The 17,986-nt window shown below is 36.6% G+C and overlaps 1 protein-coding gene across 4 annotated transcripts; it reads left to right on the top strand.

Moving 5' to 3' along the window:
• Positions 1-779: 779 nt before the first annotated feature.
• Positions 780-17,548, top strand: LOC124804784 (histone deacetylase complex subunit SAP30 homolog). Of its 4 annotated transcripts, XM_047265111.1 has the most exons (8): positions 780-943; positions 1,109-1,319; positions 3,031-3,249; positions 7,338-7,532; positions 13,986-14,222; positions 16,908-16,985; positions 17,088-17,236; positions 17,314-17,548. In XM_047265111.1, the coding sequence occupies exons 1-4, from the start codon at positions 879-881 to the stop codon at positions 7,464-7,466; spliced, it is 624 nt and encodes a 207-aa protein (XP_047121067.1). In that variant the 5' UTR covers positions 780-878; the 3' UTR covers positions 7,467-7,532; positions 13,986-14,222; positions 16,908-16,985; positions 17,088-17,236; positions 17,314-17,548. The 4 variants fall into 4 exon arrangements, with proteins under 4 accessions (XP_047121067.1, XP_047121068.1, XP_047121066.1 ...); XM_047265112.1 differs by lacking the exon at positions 13,986-14,222 and having other exon boundaries at positions 17,317-17,548; XM_047265110.1 differs by lacking the exon at positions 13,986-14,222.
• Positions 17,549-17,986: the final 438 nt, after the last annotated feature.

Genomic DNA, 17,986 nt, shown 5'->3' with positions numbered 1-17,986 from the left:
TTATGAAAGTCGTGAAAGGATTCCATAATTTGGCCTTGAGTGTCTCAATAAAACCATCGTGCATGTAATCCGCCAGGAGGCGCTGTTTGTACACAAGATACTGGGCTCCAGTAAAGCTAATTAGATTTTTATCATTACCAATGTGTCTTTGCATAAATTTACTACGTTACTGACTTTAAGGACGAAAATAATTGGGGAAAAAATATTTCACTTGTCAAGATGTATTGAAGTTAAGCTTATGGCAGCCATTTCATTGACGGTTGTACAGCATAACAGAATGCCGATTTCTAAAATAGCGTTTAACTAATACGAAACACAACAGAGGTCATCAAACAAAAGAAACATATGCAATATATTGAAACGGATTCACAGAATTTTTTTCTTCCTCTGACACACTCAGGCACAACAGATATAAAATTCTTACCTCAACAAGCTTCAAACGCCAAACGAAAGCCTACTACGAATATCGCGACCCCACGCCACTTCTGCGGTACATGGACGCAACATAGGAGAATCAGGATGTTTTTCATTGGCTGATTTTAGATAGGCCGCGAAAACCACACCAATCGTACGGTCTCTTTTACAATATCAAAGAGATCAGCATCCGCCAATCAGAATATGAATAGAAGTTCTAGCGGGAGGTTTCTTTTGTAGAGGGTTGTCATTTCAAATTACGTTATTTCACTATTTCATGGTTTTATAAAAGAGAATTGGAAGTATGATTGGTATGATATCACTGTAAGTATTCTATAAATTCAAACTCTTCTGTCTCTATTCATCCAGTTTGAAGAAATCCTCACAAAATTATTCACTGCATATTGTGGGCGTGGACTGTTTGAACCATCCAATCACAACGCTTGTGTATTGACTCTCCAGCCATGACAACAAACTTTCGCCATTGCTTGGAGTTGGACGAAGTGAGACAGAGCGTCGTAGTAAATGTGTAAGTTTAAAATAATAGCCCGAGATAGTTTTTATGGAGTGAATGATGCTTGTTTTAAACGATAATCTTCCGTAGTAGTTGGTCTTAGAGCCACTTGAATCTGTTGTCACCGGTGACAACTTGACTGTGCTTTGTACTGTTTTGCTGAATATCATTTTCTTTTAGATCTGTGTTAATTGCAGTTAAGACAAATGTTTCTGCGAGGATGAACGGATTCAGCACTGGCGAAGAAGATTCAAGGGGCCCACCAGACCAAGTGTGCTGTCTAGTGGATGATGGAGAGAGATGTATGCGACCAGCTGGTAACGCGTCATACAGCAAACGAATACAAAAGATCGTCACTCAAAGAAGATTAAAACTGCACATAGACCGTGTGGTAATCTCAACGTCTATTTTTATTCACTAATTGCTTTACTCGGTATTTCGTTAACATTAAAACGTTAGTACTCCACCCAACAAAGCAAAGCTTTATGCGTTATATTCATAATATTGCGGAGCTTTAGTGAAACGCCGTCAGTTTGACGTTCGTTCACAGCAAGTGAGTCCGACGGTGCTGAACGTGTAAAACACACATTGGATGGTGGTGGCATATTTAAAATTCTAAAACAAGTGATACCATCAGGAAAGAATGCCCCGGGTTCGCACGAAATAACACAGTACGAAATCTATCACATAGACGTTCCAACGTATTGCATCAGACTAATGATGTCACATAATCTACTGAGAAAGTACTAGTGTTTTTCGCAGTTTAAAGAGTAGTAAATTAACGTCGATTCATTAGTTGACAAACTACCAGGGATAAGTCATTTAACATTCACTGTAAACACTATGTATCTCAAAACTCAGATATTTGAGTATGTACGCCACAACTTTTTGTATGCGTAATATTTCTTATTAAAGTGAGTGGTTCTTTATTGAAGAGTGCTGTTATGTTTGCCGTCTGACTGATCCACTTCTTTGGGTATGATCGCCTCCCATTTTTAGATTTTTTTATTATTATTTCAGTGGTACTTCACACTGTATTAATATTATGCTGTGCATGTTAATGTAGTTTGCTGTGATCAGAGTCCTCTATGGTAGAAGGTAAAAGGGCTGATCTGTGGTATTCTTGTCCCCCCTCCCCCTCCTTTTTTCCCCCCTATTGTTTGTGTTTACACTTATCGTTAGCATAGGTTTTGTTGGAAGGTAACAGTCTGAGTTACAAAAGCCAATGATAGTGGATAAGAAGAAAGTGTGGGGGGAGAATTGTGATAACAGATTGATCTGAGTTCCATGTTCTTTGTTGGCATCATACGCTCCATATCCGCAGATGTCTTAGTGACTAGTAGTGGCCCGTTATGTGATTGTGCCAGCCATGTCTAATTTTGGAAGGGAAAGGGAAGTGATGTATCACCTCTTAATCCCTTCCACAGTCCTGGTATTGTGTGTTCTGTCTTCCTTAAGGAGCATTGGCACCAAACTAGAAGTGACACAGTTGTTTGTGGTAGTAATTTCAGTGTTGATTTTTTTTTTTCAAATCCCACACCATTCTTGATCAGCAACATGGTGCGACACCGTGATGTTCCTCACTTTTAGTATTTTGTTGTATCTTCTGGAAGATTTATTAGGTACTAGTGTTTCTACAGTAAACCTGCAATTACTGCATTGGACATTTGATTTATGTAGGTTGAGACACCGGGAAATTATGACTGAGTAAATTTAATATGCTAAAAAAGACTTTTTGCATATGTTGCACTTATAAGCAATTTAAGGTTGCGGTGTAATTTTTCTGTTTCGTTTCTGCTTATTTATTTTCCTCCTCAGTTTAGCAAAAGAGCTACTAGCCCTTTCAATCTAGCTCACTCACCCTCCCTCCCCCTGCCCCCCCAACCACCCTCGTTTGAATTGCTGTCTGCTGTCGGTTGTAGGACTTCTTATAATCGACTTAACAGGAAATTACACATTGCATGTTGATAGTGAGACCATTCCATATTGTTGCTGTCAGCTGTTAGCATAAAGCTGTTTAATGGCAAAATATGCTTGAGTAACTAAATAAATACCACATTGTTTGTTATGAGAGTGTATGTATAATGTTTACGTGTTTCCAGGCGAGGCACATATACATATGTGATTATCATAAGACTGTCATACAGTGTGCACGAACAAAACAAAGACGAAGGAAGGATTCAGAAGATGACTCAAATGAAACTGATACAGATGTTCCTGAAGTGGACTTGTTTCAGCTGCAGGTGAATACGTTACGAAGGTACAAACGCCATTACAAAGTGGCAACGAGGCCAGGCATAAACAAAGCTCAATTAGCTGATGTAAGTACTTGTTGCAAAAACAAATTTCATTTTGTTGCCACGCAGAGAGCTGCTGTTCTGCTGCAGTCAGCTTGTGCCATGCTTATACTGTTACTATTTTTAAAAGAAGAAAAACTAGGCTAAGTCAAGATCAAAATGATGGTGACTATGATATGGTGTATTGTACAGTTGACAGAATTGGCCGTCTTTGTCCAACACAAGACATTTCATTTTTAAAATTTCAATTTATCGCCCAAGATTGCAACTGAAGTTGACTTGTGGGGGAGAAAATATTTTATTTCTTACAAATCATTCTTTCGTATGTCCCTACCTTCATTTTCCATCTCTTATTCTTAAAATATGCAAGAGTGTGGCACGTTGGGAGATAGATGTTTAACTTGTAGTGCAGTTTGTTAACAATTTTTGTAATTTGTCATCCTCAGTTATAATATAGCTTTGGTCAAGGTGTACTGGCGGGTGGCTGTAACAGCACTGTTGCCAGACCTTAAGTTGTGTGTACATGGTAGCCACATGCATGTCTGTTGCTTGTAGTAGTTCCTGGAGTGATTAAAATCATTGTACAGTATGTCCCTGATTATTGGTGTAATGTGGGGAGAACATGGATGAATAATTGAAAAATGCAAATAATATTTATTTACAAACACATGCTTTGTTTGAAAGTTTATTAAAGTTCTGTGCATAGGTACCGTAGGTCTGTTCATTTCTTAAATTAGTTTGTGATATTGGTCTACGTGTGAAAGGAGTTGACATTTTTGCATAGCATTTAATTTTCCTTGCAGCAAAAATTTCAATGTGCTGAAACATCTTCTGTCCCATATATTCCAGAAGAGCATCAACACATTGCAGTAAGGTACAATTACTAACAAGGTCGCTATCTTCATCCCCACTTTAACATTCAGTGTTCCATTCTTTGTTGTATCTTGAAACAGCAGTCACAATTTGGTGTCACTCATGTACTGGAAGCCAGGTTCACGTGCTTCAATCTTCAGCCACTAATTCGATCCTTCTTAGACATATTCAAGCTCATTTAAACCCTTTTCCAGATTCATTATTTGTGCAGTGATTTCATTGACACTGAAACCTCGAAAATCGCTTTCTTCTATATCTCGAAGGATTTTCCAGCATGACAAAGCTAATGTATGTGCCTTGAATTTCTGCCAGGCATCAAAAATTCTGTGGGGCACCTAACATCAGAAAACAGTTAGCTTTTAATTTACATGGAAGAGGTTTGTCGATAACAATGGAAATAAGTACTCTCGTCGTACAACAGTTCTTTAAACAACGAAAATGGCACTTAGTCACGTCGCAGGTTGTTTGTTGCTGTTTGTTAGAGAAGAATATTGCTTTTTTATGCACGATTAGTTTGCTAACTGAGGAATCCACACATGTGTGATTTGGAGTTCACTAATTAACTTTTTGCAGTGAAATGTTAGTTTACGCTATGTAAGTGTTGGAATTTAAAAACATTGTAAAAGCCTTGTCCTTTGATTCTTTACTTGCAGTCTACAGTTTGTAAAATTATGGGCAGTTAGGTATTATCAGAGGTGGGCATGTATGTAAATCACTGACAAAAATGCGTATCTGGGCAATAAATATAACTGCTGGAATTTCAAGCAAAATACCAGGCTAATGAAAATGCGTAATTGGTCTGTACAACATATTAAATGCACTGATGTTACCTATAAGGTAACTGAAATCTAGATCTGCAGTAAAACCAGATTACTAGGTGACTGATTCCTATGAATACTATCATAGTTTTCTGAAGTGTATGTAGCTGAGCACACCAGTTCCCCATGGAATCCAGTTTCATATTTGTGGGTTTTGGTTATGAAAAACACTAAACAGTAACAGTACATTTTGTTTACATTAAAGTATTCTATTAAATTATAAATGTTACTTCTGCACATCAATTTGAGCAAATCATAAAATGTCTGTTGTCCATCTCAGTTTTGACTTGTCATCCTCCTCATTTCATTTTCCTCATTTGTCTTCTTTGGTGCTCTCATCGTTTACACTTGTAAGGCATCATTGTGGTTGATTTTAGGCTCGGGTGTAGTGTCTCAGGCTACTTCTGCCTCAAAATCTTCATGTGGATTTTGTCCATGCTAAATGCGTTTCTACATTGTTAGCTTGTGAAGTAAGTGCTCAACATCTAAGATTTTAAGAATGTTGTTTTTCTTGGCTGCTTCTCTCTTCTATTGACCCAAAGGAGCAGTCTGGTTATACTGGCAATTAATTGGTACTACTTGGTACCCTCTTTCATTTGTCAGTACATCTAGAGGTTCATCTTTCTTATCCAACACCCCAGCTCTTGTGTGTGCAGTTGAAAAGGCAGTATTTTTTGCAGCTGCTCAAGTGGCTATGTCGGCCTACAATGTTTTCTGTGTTGGAGCTAATTTCATGACTACAGAATGATACGTGACGTTGTTGGTGGTGATAGAATCTTTACCCAGTAAATTCAAGAAACTGGTATAAAACAATTTTTAAACTCAGCTGATTTTATTTCCGAAGTATAATTTTCTAACTCGTTTGTTTTGATACATTTGTAAACTAATTGACTTACTTTAACAAAATTAGTCTTAACTCATCCCCTATGCACAACAGTTAGCATGGCCTTGTTCCAAACAGGTACCTTAAGGACCCCACTTTGGATCAAATTCTGCCAGATGTTCTTAAGTGAATGGTTTTTGGGTATGATAAACAAAGTTCATCCAAATAGAATGTAGGTGATGTACCTGAAGTGCATGGTGGATTCATTGTCCACAACAGTTTAATTATCTAGGCCACTAAGTCATTGCGGTAAGGTAAAAATTATCTACAATCTTTCTGATGCTTGTATTTAAAACCTATTTAGTTTAATATGTCTCACAGATCTACCAGATCCTATAAAATTTATTTTTTAATTAACTTTTTTCTCAATTTTTCTGGTGTTGGATACTTACCATTGTCGTAAATTTCTTGATATCATTATTATTGATTATGTCGACTTGTGCATTCTTTCCTAATGTGCGTGCATGTAGATGCTAACAGTTCACCATCATTGTCAACAACATGTTTTAAATATTTAAGATTTTTGGATTATGGGTTCGCATTGCCACCAAATTGTTGCCTTTTTCAGTGCATCATTCTTGCTGTCAGTGTCATGTTGGGAGTTGTTTGTAAATATAACGCACGTGGCATATAGGAAATCTCTCTCTTCCAGCTTTCTTCATTTTCAGCTTGTAAAAACACTTCCACTCAATAATTAAATCAATAAATTGCACAAATAATACCATAAAACAAACTTAGTCGAATTGTCAAAACTAATAACTCAACAAGGAATGAAAATAGAATTTTGTGAAAATCTACATACTGACTTGCCAGTGTTCTACTGGTGCTTGAACTGGGTAACTCCAGACGCACGGTATTGTCAGTCTCAAATGTTAGAGAGAGAGAGAGAGAGCGCTAATAACTAGGCAAAAGTGCATCATCAGGCACTGGTAGGTACTGGCCTTTATGCCTGGTCAGAGCTTTAGTGAATCAGAATATTATTTCTCTTTTCTGTAAGAGTTTTTAGTGGTTTTACATCTTTCTATTGTATATTAATCACAATTGGTTTTCCTTCCTTTCTTCTGTTTATACTTTAAAGGCAAGAGCTCAATAACAAGTGCAATAATATGGCCTAGTACTGTCTGATATTGCATACTCTCGCGGTTCTAGGCGCTCAGTCCGGAACCGCGCGACTGCTACGGTCACAGGTTCGAATCCTGCCTCGGGCATGAATGTGTGTGATGTCCTTAGGTTAGTTAGGTTTAAGTAGTTCTAAGTTCTAGGGGACTGATGACCACATATGTTAAGTCCCATAGTGCTCAGAGCCTTTTTTTTTTTTTAATATATATATATATATATATTGCGTACTGTTTGTCGCAATGCAGAACTACATCGTAAAACTGTATTGATTGATAAAGCATCTTTTATTGGATAGTTTCATTACACTAATATGTTTTGTGTCATTGATGGATGTGGCAGTTGTTTTAAGGCCATTAAATTCTTTATACTTTGAAATAATATTATTTAGTTCTATTGCATTTGTTGGTTTTTATTTTCAGACACTGATGAAGCACTTTAAATCCATACCTGTTAAAGAGAAGGAGATATTGACTTTCTTCATTTACATGGTGAAAACCAACAGCAATAAGCTTGATCAGAAAAACGGAATAAATGTTGATGCAACGTAGATGATTTTACTATGAAATATTCTTGTATGTGCTGTTCGTGGGTCTTCTGAATCGTGTACATAGATGGTAATTCTTAACTTATGAAGAACTGTTGCATTGTGTACATATATGTACTGTTAATTTGTTTTCAGAATTTTATTTATGGTCCTTATAAATTTTCCAAACTTAATTGGAATGCATTGTTGAGATTTCTGTACATTTTGTTAAGTGTTTAAAATGCACATGTGGAATTTGTAAATGTTGAAAAACATGTGATTAAGTTGTGAACTGATTTACATTTATTTGTAAGCAGTCGTCACTGTTTTTGTAGAGATGTGTGTCTAATGTGGAATATTTGAACATATATCGGCACTATTCATTAGCAAATTTTTGTTGCTTGTTGTGTAAATTTTAACATATTTATATAATAAAAACTTATGTCTATAATTTCTGAAAAATGGCTATCTTGGAACTCCTGCTTATTCTCTTCTGTTTAAACACTGTCAAGATATATTCACAGGCCACTGACCTTTGACTATTATAATCTTTAGTTCATTGCACTCAAGGAAGTGTGTATTGTTAGGATCTAATAGCATGAAATTAAAATGTGTACTTTAACAAGTGGAGATAAGTCTGAGTGACCAATTGTAACAAAAAATAAAATTATAGGTCTTGTAGGAGCCATTATGTCAAACAAGCAAAGTATATGGAAGATTTGAAGGAGTGGATGGGATATAATCTGGAAACAATGAAATCAGTGTACACATTTTTTTACCTGACTCCCACCCCTTCCTCCAAATATAGACATCCCCCCCCCCCTCTCTCTCTCTCTCTCTCTCTCTCTCTCTCTCTCTCTCTCTCTCTCTCTCTCTCTCTCTCTCTCTGTGTGTGTGTGTGTGTGTGTGTGTGTGTGTGTGTGTGTGTGTGTGTGTGGTATTGAGAACACATTGTCCTAAGAGGTTACATTTATGTAACAGAGACCCATAGTGTATATCAGTGCATTTCAGTTTTGGATCTGTTCTTATATTTCATTACAGAGGCTGTCATTGTCATCTTTATTCTGATATATATCAGCAGATTGTATGTAACAGGTTTGTGTGGCTTTTATCCACTGCAAGTATAAAAATATTCATTTTATAAATTGAGATGCATGTTTCTGCCTGCATTTAATATTTATGTAGCAGATGCATTATGTAAATTACATTAAGGTGTCTTGTAGTGGATTTAAATTGGAGTAATCCAGTGTCTTTATTTACTATTAAAAAGTCTTTAATCACAATTTATTTATTAAGGTGACCTGTTTCGACCACTATTGTGGTCATATTCAGACCATTGTGTAGAAACCTCTTTCTGCTGGAGTAGTGATTCTCCAGCAGAAAGAGGTTTCTACTAAATGGTCTGAAGATGACAACAGTAGTGGTTGAAACTGGTCACTTTAATAAATAAATCTTGATAACACATTGATCTGTCACTCCCATAATGTATTCAAAAGTAATTAATCCAGTTCCTTTTTTTGTATGTGATACTTGCAGTTTAGAAAACGCGCCATCACAATTTTTTTGCATTAATAAATCCCTGCTTACAGTTGCTAATTTCACCATCTTAAATCTGAGTTTCCTCTCTCATCTGGTCACATGTTAGCCATTGCACTGTTACTTAATTTACGAATTGTATACATTTTCGTGTCACGCTCTTTTTGTGCAATATAACTGCTGATTTTTCATACAAGATCCATGGTTTCTGTTGCAACTTTGTGTCCTCTTGACGTCACTATTCTTATATATCTCTCTCTCTTTCCCTCTCTGTATCTGTCAGCAGCTGTGAACATGTGTGGTAGGAGCTCCCCATTCTTCTTGCTTGTCAGACTTCCGTTTTAGCTTGTAGTATGAAGAACAACTAATTTCCTCCATTATTTGTTTAATGTACTCCGGTCTGAGTCTTACTTTGTAATTTCTATCTACTGCTGCTCACCAAACGTTCTTTTCAATAGATTGTCATGTTGAGGTCTATGGCCTATCGGCTGAGCCCTTCGTTTTGTGTTTCATGAGGCTTCTTTTGTCGCTTGCTCTAATGAAAACTTCCTCATTTGGGATCATTTCTCTCCAATTGATTTTCATGCTTCTTCTGTAGCACTGTGTTTCAAATGCAGCGAGCCCCTTCTCCTTTCTCACCTATATCGTCCAAATTTAACTGGCATGTGTTGCAGTGCTCCACATGTAGATCTACATTATTTGTTTTCTTGCATCAAGGCTTATATTCTTTGTAGTGAATGCTTTTCTTCTTATTAAAACCATTCTTGGTGTTCTTGTACACTCTCTCCTTGTAGCTTCTTCCATCACTTGTGACTGTACTGCTGTCTTACTTTCCTTGTGTCTACAGCAGACTAGAATTTTTTTTTGTGTGTGTTTACTGTCATGTGGAATTCCTCCTCCATTATGCTATCCATTGTGTTCAGGAGTTTTTATGCAGGTCTGCTTTTCTTTCTGTGACTAACACTACATCATTGGCAAAATCTCAACATGTTCACCTTAACCCCATGAAATGTTACTCATTTGTTTACTACTTCTCTTGCTGTGTTGGTTTACTTCTGTATGTGCAGATTAGGTAAGTATGGGGATAAGGAGCCATACCCTCTTCTTGAACGCTAGCTTGATTCTTATTACCATAGAGAACTACTCCTGTTTCATGTGTGTAGTTATTAAAACTGATTCCTGTTTGGTGAGCAATACTGAATGATACATTCCAGTCGACATTGTCAAATGCTTTAAGATATACAAATGCTCTGAATATACTCTGCCCTTCTTCAGCTATGCCCATCTATTCTTCAGTAACAAATAATTTCAAAAACTTTTATTCTGTAATTGGCAATACTCTTTACCTTTCACATATGGCCACATCCCAGGCTTTTATCACATAATGTTTTTTGGAAAGAATATTTGTCAGTGAGAGAGGCACAGTGACTGAGAACATAATTTGTCGTGTGCAACCACTCCATTTCAAATTAAATTACTGGTTTCAGCTGACACTACAGAAACCATAAGTCCAAGGGAATGTCAACCGCACCAGGTGCCTTTCTCTTATTCAGATCTACAGGGTTTTGCTACATTTTTCTCATGATTTTTCGTCACAGTTCTACTTCATCTCACTCCCCAACATTGTCAAGTTTTTCTTTAAATACCCACCATACATATTCCTTTCACTTTCTCGTTATTTGATTTAATAGTGACTTGCCACAAAATCCCTTATGTCCATACAGCTGTGTCTCATTTTTCAAAGGTTTCTTTAATTTTGTTTTTGGTGGCGTTCACTTGATACATTCAGATAAGCAATTCATTTCAATGTGAATCTTACATCCATGAAACATGTATTTTGAACTTTGATTTGAGGAATAGTATCTTTATATGTCATAGACTTATTCAGGCTGAAAATATGTGAATGAAAGGCGGAATGTGTACTCATTGAACAAGGAAAGATTTAAATTTTATTACCTTAGAAAGAGATAGTGTGAAGTTTGGAAAACGGGCAAACATTTGAAATATAGCTTGAAACTTGTCCCAGCAAGTACAGAAACTTGTTCTATTTTAATTTAGTATTTCTTGCATTAGACACACAAATGATGGCCGAAGTTGCTTTTCCTACTCTGCAGTGTTTGGAGTATGTTTAGTATGGATTGTGATAACTGTGAGGTGATCATTGACTTTTTTCTTGGTTTCCTAATTTCGATTGTGGCATTTACGTGAATGTAGCCAGTTGAGACTACATGCAAATGTCAACACATCTTTGTCCTGTCTGGATATGTGCTCAGCCTGTAACAACTGTGTGTCAGTGAGTTTTAAAATAGTTTTCTTATGGAGACCATATCATTAAGCTCTGTTCATTGCTTGGCAAAATCAAAGTTGTATCACATTGTGTGCTAGATACATTTTTTCCCTATGTCATATGATATATCATGTAGTACACTGTTCTTTGTTTTCCTAATCAGGAAGTCTTTTTGTGCACAAACGTAGACGTTCCATTTTACCTGAATCATTAAGCAGCCCCCTCCAGTAAAGATGTTCATAGTGTTTTAAGAAGTTATTTCAGTGATCAATAGGGAAGTTTTGTAATCACTGAAGTGAGATGCACTCACATTTCAGCAGTTTGTCAATGCGAACAACTTACAGGAACTAAATAGACTCCTTTGATAGTGTTATGTTGTCAGATCATGTAAATAACGAGAAAAAGGTATTTGATTAGAATTCATAGTTGCGCATTGGGTTTGGAATATTGGAGACTTCAAAGAAAGTGGAGCTGCATAGCTATTTGTTTCACAAGGAGAATAAGTTTTCTGGCCTTAAAGCACAAAAGGATGCAGTGTTAGTTATTTTGACTGCACATATCAACTGTACAGATGGGATTCGTAGAAACTGATGACAATTCTCTGAATTGGGTAAGCCATCAGCCTACTAGTTCTTAGAAGTGTGCATATTTGAATTACCACTAAAGGTAATATGGATAATGAAAGGATAAGCTCAAATGGTGGGCAGAGCAAAAATACCAATGCGACATTTCTTGCTAACACAGAGACAATTGCTTCTACAGTTTGTGTACTGGAAGCTGAAATAGTTTCATAAATACTTGAAATGTGGTGCAACAAATAAAATGTAGTTGCTGGTTTATGCAGAAGTTAGCAGATGCTGTAGTTCCAAATGGCCATACATTAACTTTTACTGTGATGAGTGACATAGGAATTAACAGAATAAAAGCATACTTGCAATCCAATATATAATTGAACAATTTAAATCACTCACACTATCTTACAAAAGTACAGGGTATTTTGCGGTAATAGATAACCACATAGGCTGCTTGCAGCCATTGTATGGTGCAATGGCCCATTGGTTGGGCAGTGTGACAGTTGGCACTTTGACTTGAACATAGAATAAGCTAAATGAATTAGGAGCAGCCTTGAAAGAAATACAGAGAGAGAAGAAATAAACAAATTGTTGCACCATTTGGCAAGTGTCAGGAGTACCTGCTCCAACTGAAACTTCATAGAGCCGTGCATCAGCTGGTTAATTCAGATACTGTAGCTAGAGCTCAGTATTTTAGCTGACGATTGCAGTTTGCGTATGATGGGAAGGTTGGTTGTGAAATGCTCTTTCTTTTTGATAAAGTGTCACTCCATTGATTGAAAACGTGAACTTCCATAACACCCTACATACTTGTCAGGTACATAAAGATACTGTGAATGATGGAAATGAGTATGGTTGTAATTTCAGCAACACAAATTATTGGACAGATCTTTTTGTAGCTCTCTGAACTTCCCTTTTAGGGAATTATCAATAAGACCAGTGGTTATTTTATGCAGGGGTGCAGACTGCCATTGCATTTCTGACAACAATAATGTGTAGGACAAATCAAGAGCATGCAATTGAAATTCTAGTTCACATGCTAAATAAATAAATACAACTATGCTTCATTAGAAGATGAAGGCAATTTGCGGATCAACTTCTCCATCGACCACAATGCACAGGCTGCATAGAGTTGGTGTACCCATCCAAATTGATCAGTTAGTGCACTGTGTAGGCCTGAATTTGCACACAGCTCTGGAAGCAGATGCTCCTGGTGCACAAGTCTGTAGTGGTAAATAGTACACTGATTTTCTGGGACTTTTTGCCAAGGCCACTTCTAGCTCCTCTAGTTCGTTCGTGGTTCAGATCAGTACTGCACCTGGCATGCTGGGCAACAGACAAGTGTCCTGCAGTGTTTGCGTCCTGACTAGAAGGCCATCAGTTTTATAGCACTGGAGACACAATTTTTCAGCATCTCCTGGCATACTTCATGTTGAAATAGTTAAATGTGAACTGCCGGATGTCAATGTGAAATGGGCACAATATTTGGCAAATGACCACGTTAGTGTCATCAGGTGTACCGATGAACAGATTGATAGGGGGGCAGTCTGCACTTTCATCCCCCCCACCCTCTCCCTCTTATCGGCCATCTGTGCCCATTATCCCTATGCTCACTTCTCCTGCTGACAGTGTTCCCTCCGGGGTTTCCGTCCAGGTGTATGTGCTAGTGGTGCTTTTGTTCCTCCACAGTGAGTCTTGAATTACGTGTGTATGGTCTGTTTGGTTTTGTAAATTTGCATGCTGACATTGTAGACATCAGCAACAGTTTTACAATTTACATGCTCTTAAGCTGTTGTTCTGTAACAATGAGTGTTTTGTTTCTGTGATTTTCATCATGGCCCATCCCACCTAAGATCTGCTTCAGTATCAAGTCTGCTTCTCAGTTTGAATTACCCTGAAATGTTTCTAACAATGGAGTTGTTCAAAATATGTAAGTGTGAATGATATTAATTTATATTGTTTAGTGATGGAAGTTATTGTTTGTACCATTGAATTATTGCATGGCCTTATGTCCCCTTATAACCACTTTAATATTTCAGTATGCCTACACAAATGCCCACAAAGCTCAATGTATGCACCTTTTTACATTTTTATAATTTGGGTTCTGATGATGATATTGCATAATTTTTTCTGTTTCTTTTTTTGCCAGAATACTGTTGAAATTTTGCAGTGGTCTCAACTGCAACTTGTGAATTGCATTTTGAAAATGAAGAAAGGGAAGTGTAGGACCTTTGCATTTTTTGGTTACTGTTTTGTAAATGTTTGTTACTTAGTAAATGAAATCAAGTGACAAACAGCTATAACAGTATATTTACATGCAACAAAAGTGTTGCCAGTACCTTTTTTATATGTGGCTTGTTAATCCGACAGTTATTCTATAGATGTGGTAAGTGCTAAGAGTAATATTGATTGATGTGCCAATAATTAGTCGTTAGTAATTGAAGCCTGTCTAAACAATGTGTACAATGTCTAGAGCACAACAAACTTGTGACTTTTGTATTGGTATTTGCAGTAAAGCAATGTGATAACCTATGCAATTATATAGTAGTATTGAAGTGCAGTACAATTTCGATTGCTTCATAATTTTGGATATTTTGTCAAATTTCTATAGAATAGACAAGCACAGTTTGAAAAGTCAACTTTGCCAACGAGGTGTTTTGATCCATTTTTTTGCACAAGTTTGTATTGATGGTTGTATGGTTGTGTTTCAATGAATTTAATGTTTAGGATCAAATTAAAAGAAAAAGTACCAGTATTCATTTAAGGATTTTATCACAGACCTACTGCTGCAGAGCACTCACTTCAGTGATGATAGAACATTTAAAAATAGTTCTTATGTTACAAGCTATCTCCAGCACAATAATGTCAGGCAGACAGATTGGAGCTGTTGGATTCTAAGTATATCATAATCATTCTCACCTTGAATTCAGATTACATCATAAAATAGTTGAAAGTTATTTTCCTGTTAATTCAGCCAGAAACCCTTCTGTCTGTTTATTTGTGCGATATCTTTTAATATAAAACAATTAAATTTTAGATGTTACTGCACTGCCTACATCTACATCTGTATTCTGCAAACCACTGTCAAGTGCGTGTCAGAGGGTACATCCCATTGTACCATTTATCAGGGATCCTTCCCATTCTATTCGTGTAAGGACTGTGGGAAGAATGATTGTTTAAATGTCGGTTTGCTGTAATTAATCTAATCTTGTTCTCACTATCCGTATGTGAGTGATATATAAGGGATTGTAGTATATTCGTAGAGCCATCAGTTAAAGTTGGTTTTTGAAACTTTGTAAGTAGGTTTTCTTGGGATAATTAATGTCTTACCTCTTCAAGAGTCTGCCAGTTCAGTTTTTTAGCATCTGTCTTATGCTTTTCCACAAGTCAAACAAACCTGTGACTCTTGGTGCTGATCTTCTCTCCATTTGTTAAATATCCCTTGTTAGTCCTATATGGTAGGGGTCCAACGCACAGTTGAGCAACATCCTAGAATGGGTGCACAAGTGATTTGTAAGCAATTTCCTTTATAGAACAATTGTATTTCCCCAGTATTCCACCTGCTTTACCCATTATTGAGCCTACGTGATCATTCCATTTCATATCCGTAGAAAATGTTAAGTTTTTGTTTGAGATGGCCAGTTCCAGCTGTGACTCATTGATATTCTACTCGTAGGATGCCGCTATATGTTTTGTGAAGAGTGTAGTTTTACATTTCTGATCATGTAAAGCAAGATACCAATTTTTGCACCACTTTGAAATCTTATTAAGAACTGACTGAATATTTATGCACCTTCTTTCAGACAGTACTCCTTTATAGATTATTGCATCATTTGCAAAAGTCCAATGTTACTGTTAATGTTGTCCACAGGAACATTAATATAAAACATGAACAGTAAGAGTCCTAACACACTTTCCTGAGACACTCAAAGTTACTTCATCTGACGATGACTCTCCAATCAAGATAACCTTCTGCGTCCTTCCTACTAAAAAAATTCTCAATCCAGTCAATTATTTCACTCGATGCACAATATGATTGTGCCTTTGACAATAAGTGTAGATGCTGTGCTGAGCCAAATGCATTTTGGAAATCAAAAATGCACCTGACTGCCTTAATCCAAACTTTCATTATCCCATGTGAGAAAAAGTGAGAGTTGAGTTTTGCATGTGTGATGTTTTCAGAATCCATGCTGGTTGGCAAGGATGTGGTCATTCAGTTCAAGATACCTCATTATGTTTGAGCTCAGAATATTTTCTACCATTCATGTCGAGGATTTATATTGACACTGACGAACTTATCTTCAGACCTCCACATATCAGAATATTTGTAATAAAGCTTAGAGTAAATGCTGCATGGCTATCAAAAGGTAATTACTGATTGATTAGATAATTTGCTTTCTAGTGATGCAGTGCCAAATAAAGATTTAAAAATTTCGCTGATGGAAAAGATATACCTTTAAGTAAGTAAATGTAATGGCATAATGATAATAGATTAAATCTGCATTGCTACTTTACAAGATTATGTAGGGAAGAAATAGTGAGTGTAGGGGTAATGGACTATCTAATATTGTGATGACTGAAAAAACATGATTTGTTTCAAACATTTGTGGTACTAGCTGTTCGTTCTTAGTGAGTTAAACCTATTTTCTGACAAGTTCACCAGTCAGTATCATGTATTTTAAATTTCCCCACATTGTTTAATAATTTTCTTGGCTCTGTTATTTAAGTCTCGTAAGACTTTACCATTGTAGTTGACATATTGTGTGTTGTCATTTAAATTTCAGCTAATACTCAAGAGCACCAGATGTAGTCCTCCCCCTTTTAAGAAGTTAAGGTGGCTTGTTTAAAAAGGCAGGAAATGATGTCATATAATCATCTGCAGATAATGCTTCATGACATAATGTACACATTTTTCAAAAAAGAGCAACTTTTATGTGGGAAAAAGGTACCAGTTGGTTAAGGGTCATACACTAATAGTTGATCACCTATTTGAATCATAACATACATTCTGTTTGGCACTTCAGCAGCTTGCATTGCGAGAAAGATGATTTGAAATAATTATTTTTTTCAGATGGCATTGGTATAGCTGCACTTGAATCCAAATACAATTGATGATGAAGATAAATTTGGTGCAGCAGCACAGTTTATGGTATGGTGTATCATTTTCATCTTTTCTTGCTGTAATTGTGGTTAATTTGAGTGTGTGTTTTTTATGCTCCATATTTGGTTTGCATGTGGTATGTTGTTGCAGATTAAGAAGTCACTAGAAAAGTTACATGTAATGGCAACCAACATTATCAGCTGGATAATTTCAGAAATTTGGCATCTTCATCATGTATACTATAGTCCCTACATCCCACCAACAGTCAGATGGATGAACAGCAGTGTTTGCCAGTCATGGTAACTCTTACAATGGAAGTTTTTTCACGTGGTAGAATCACATAATTATCATAAATCATTATGAAAATTTGTTTCAGAAGCACGTCAAATGGCAGAGAAATAGAGATTGTGAATTGAAAACAGTGGAAGCTGCAACTGAAGAAAGAACAATTGATTCAAAGGAGATGCTGAGTTTAGCATAAACACCATGGAGCTGTCAACACTTGATTATCATTGTTTCATTATGCTTCTAAGACAGTACTCTTGTGAATGATGAGTGTATTTGAACAAAAATGTATTGCAACTAATTTATTAAAGTTGAATTACCAGAGATTCTTTATGTTGTTGTATGTAAAATGTGTAATATTACACCAGTGTCTTCTTTACTGAAGTCATTAGCTATATTGTAAACACAAGGCATATTAAACAGTGGAAACTCCCAGTTGGAATATCAACAATGTAGCTTGAGATAGTGCTATTTAACATGAAGAGGACTCAATAAGTTGCTGACAGACACAATTAAGACACTTGCAAATCAGCTTTTGGCCAGATCATTTGTCAGAAATAAAGAGAAACACGCAGCATTCATTCGCACAAGCAACCACACCTCATGCACATATGACTACTGATTTCGGCAGCTAGGACCAGAATGCATTCTGGTCCAAGCTGCCAGAGTTGGTGGTCATATGTGTATGAGGTGTGCTTGCTTGTGTGAATGAATGGTGTGTGTTTCTCTTTATTTGTGACAAATGCTCTGGCCAAAAGCTGATT

The sequence above is a fragment of the Schistocerca piceifrons genome, chromosome 7 (genome assembly GCF_021461385.2).
Source record: "Schistocerca piceifrons isolate TAMUIC-IGC-003096 chromosome 7, iqSchPice1.1, whole genome shotgun sequence".
Classification (NCBI taxonomy): Eukaryota; Metazoa; Arthropoda; class Insecta; order Orthoptera; family Acrididae; genus Schistocerca; species Schistocerca piceifrons.
Note: the sequence above shows the minus strand (reverse complement) of the source record. Positions and strands in the feature narration are given on the sequence as shown.

Excerpts from the sequence above, each read along its gene's own strand:
- LOC124804784 (XM_047265112.1), top strand. The coding sequence starts at position 879 with ATGACAACAAACTTTCGCCATTGCTTGGAGTTGGACGAAGTGAGACAG. Across the intron at positions 1,320-3,030 it reads AACTGCACATAGACCGTGTG|GCGAGGCACATATACATATG; the intron begins GTAATCTCAACG and ends ACGTGTTTCCAG. Across the intron at positions 3,250-7,337 it reads ACAAAGCTCAATTAGCTGAT|ACACTGATGAAGCACTTTAA; the intron begins GTAAGTACTTGT and ends TTTTATTTTCAG.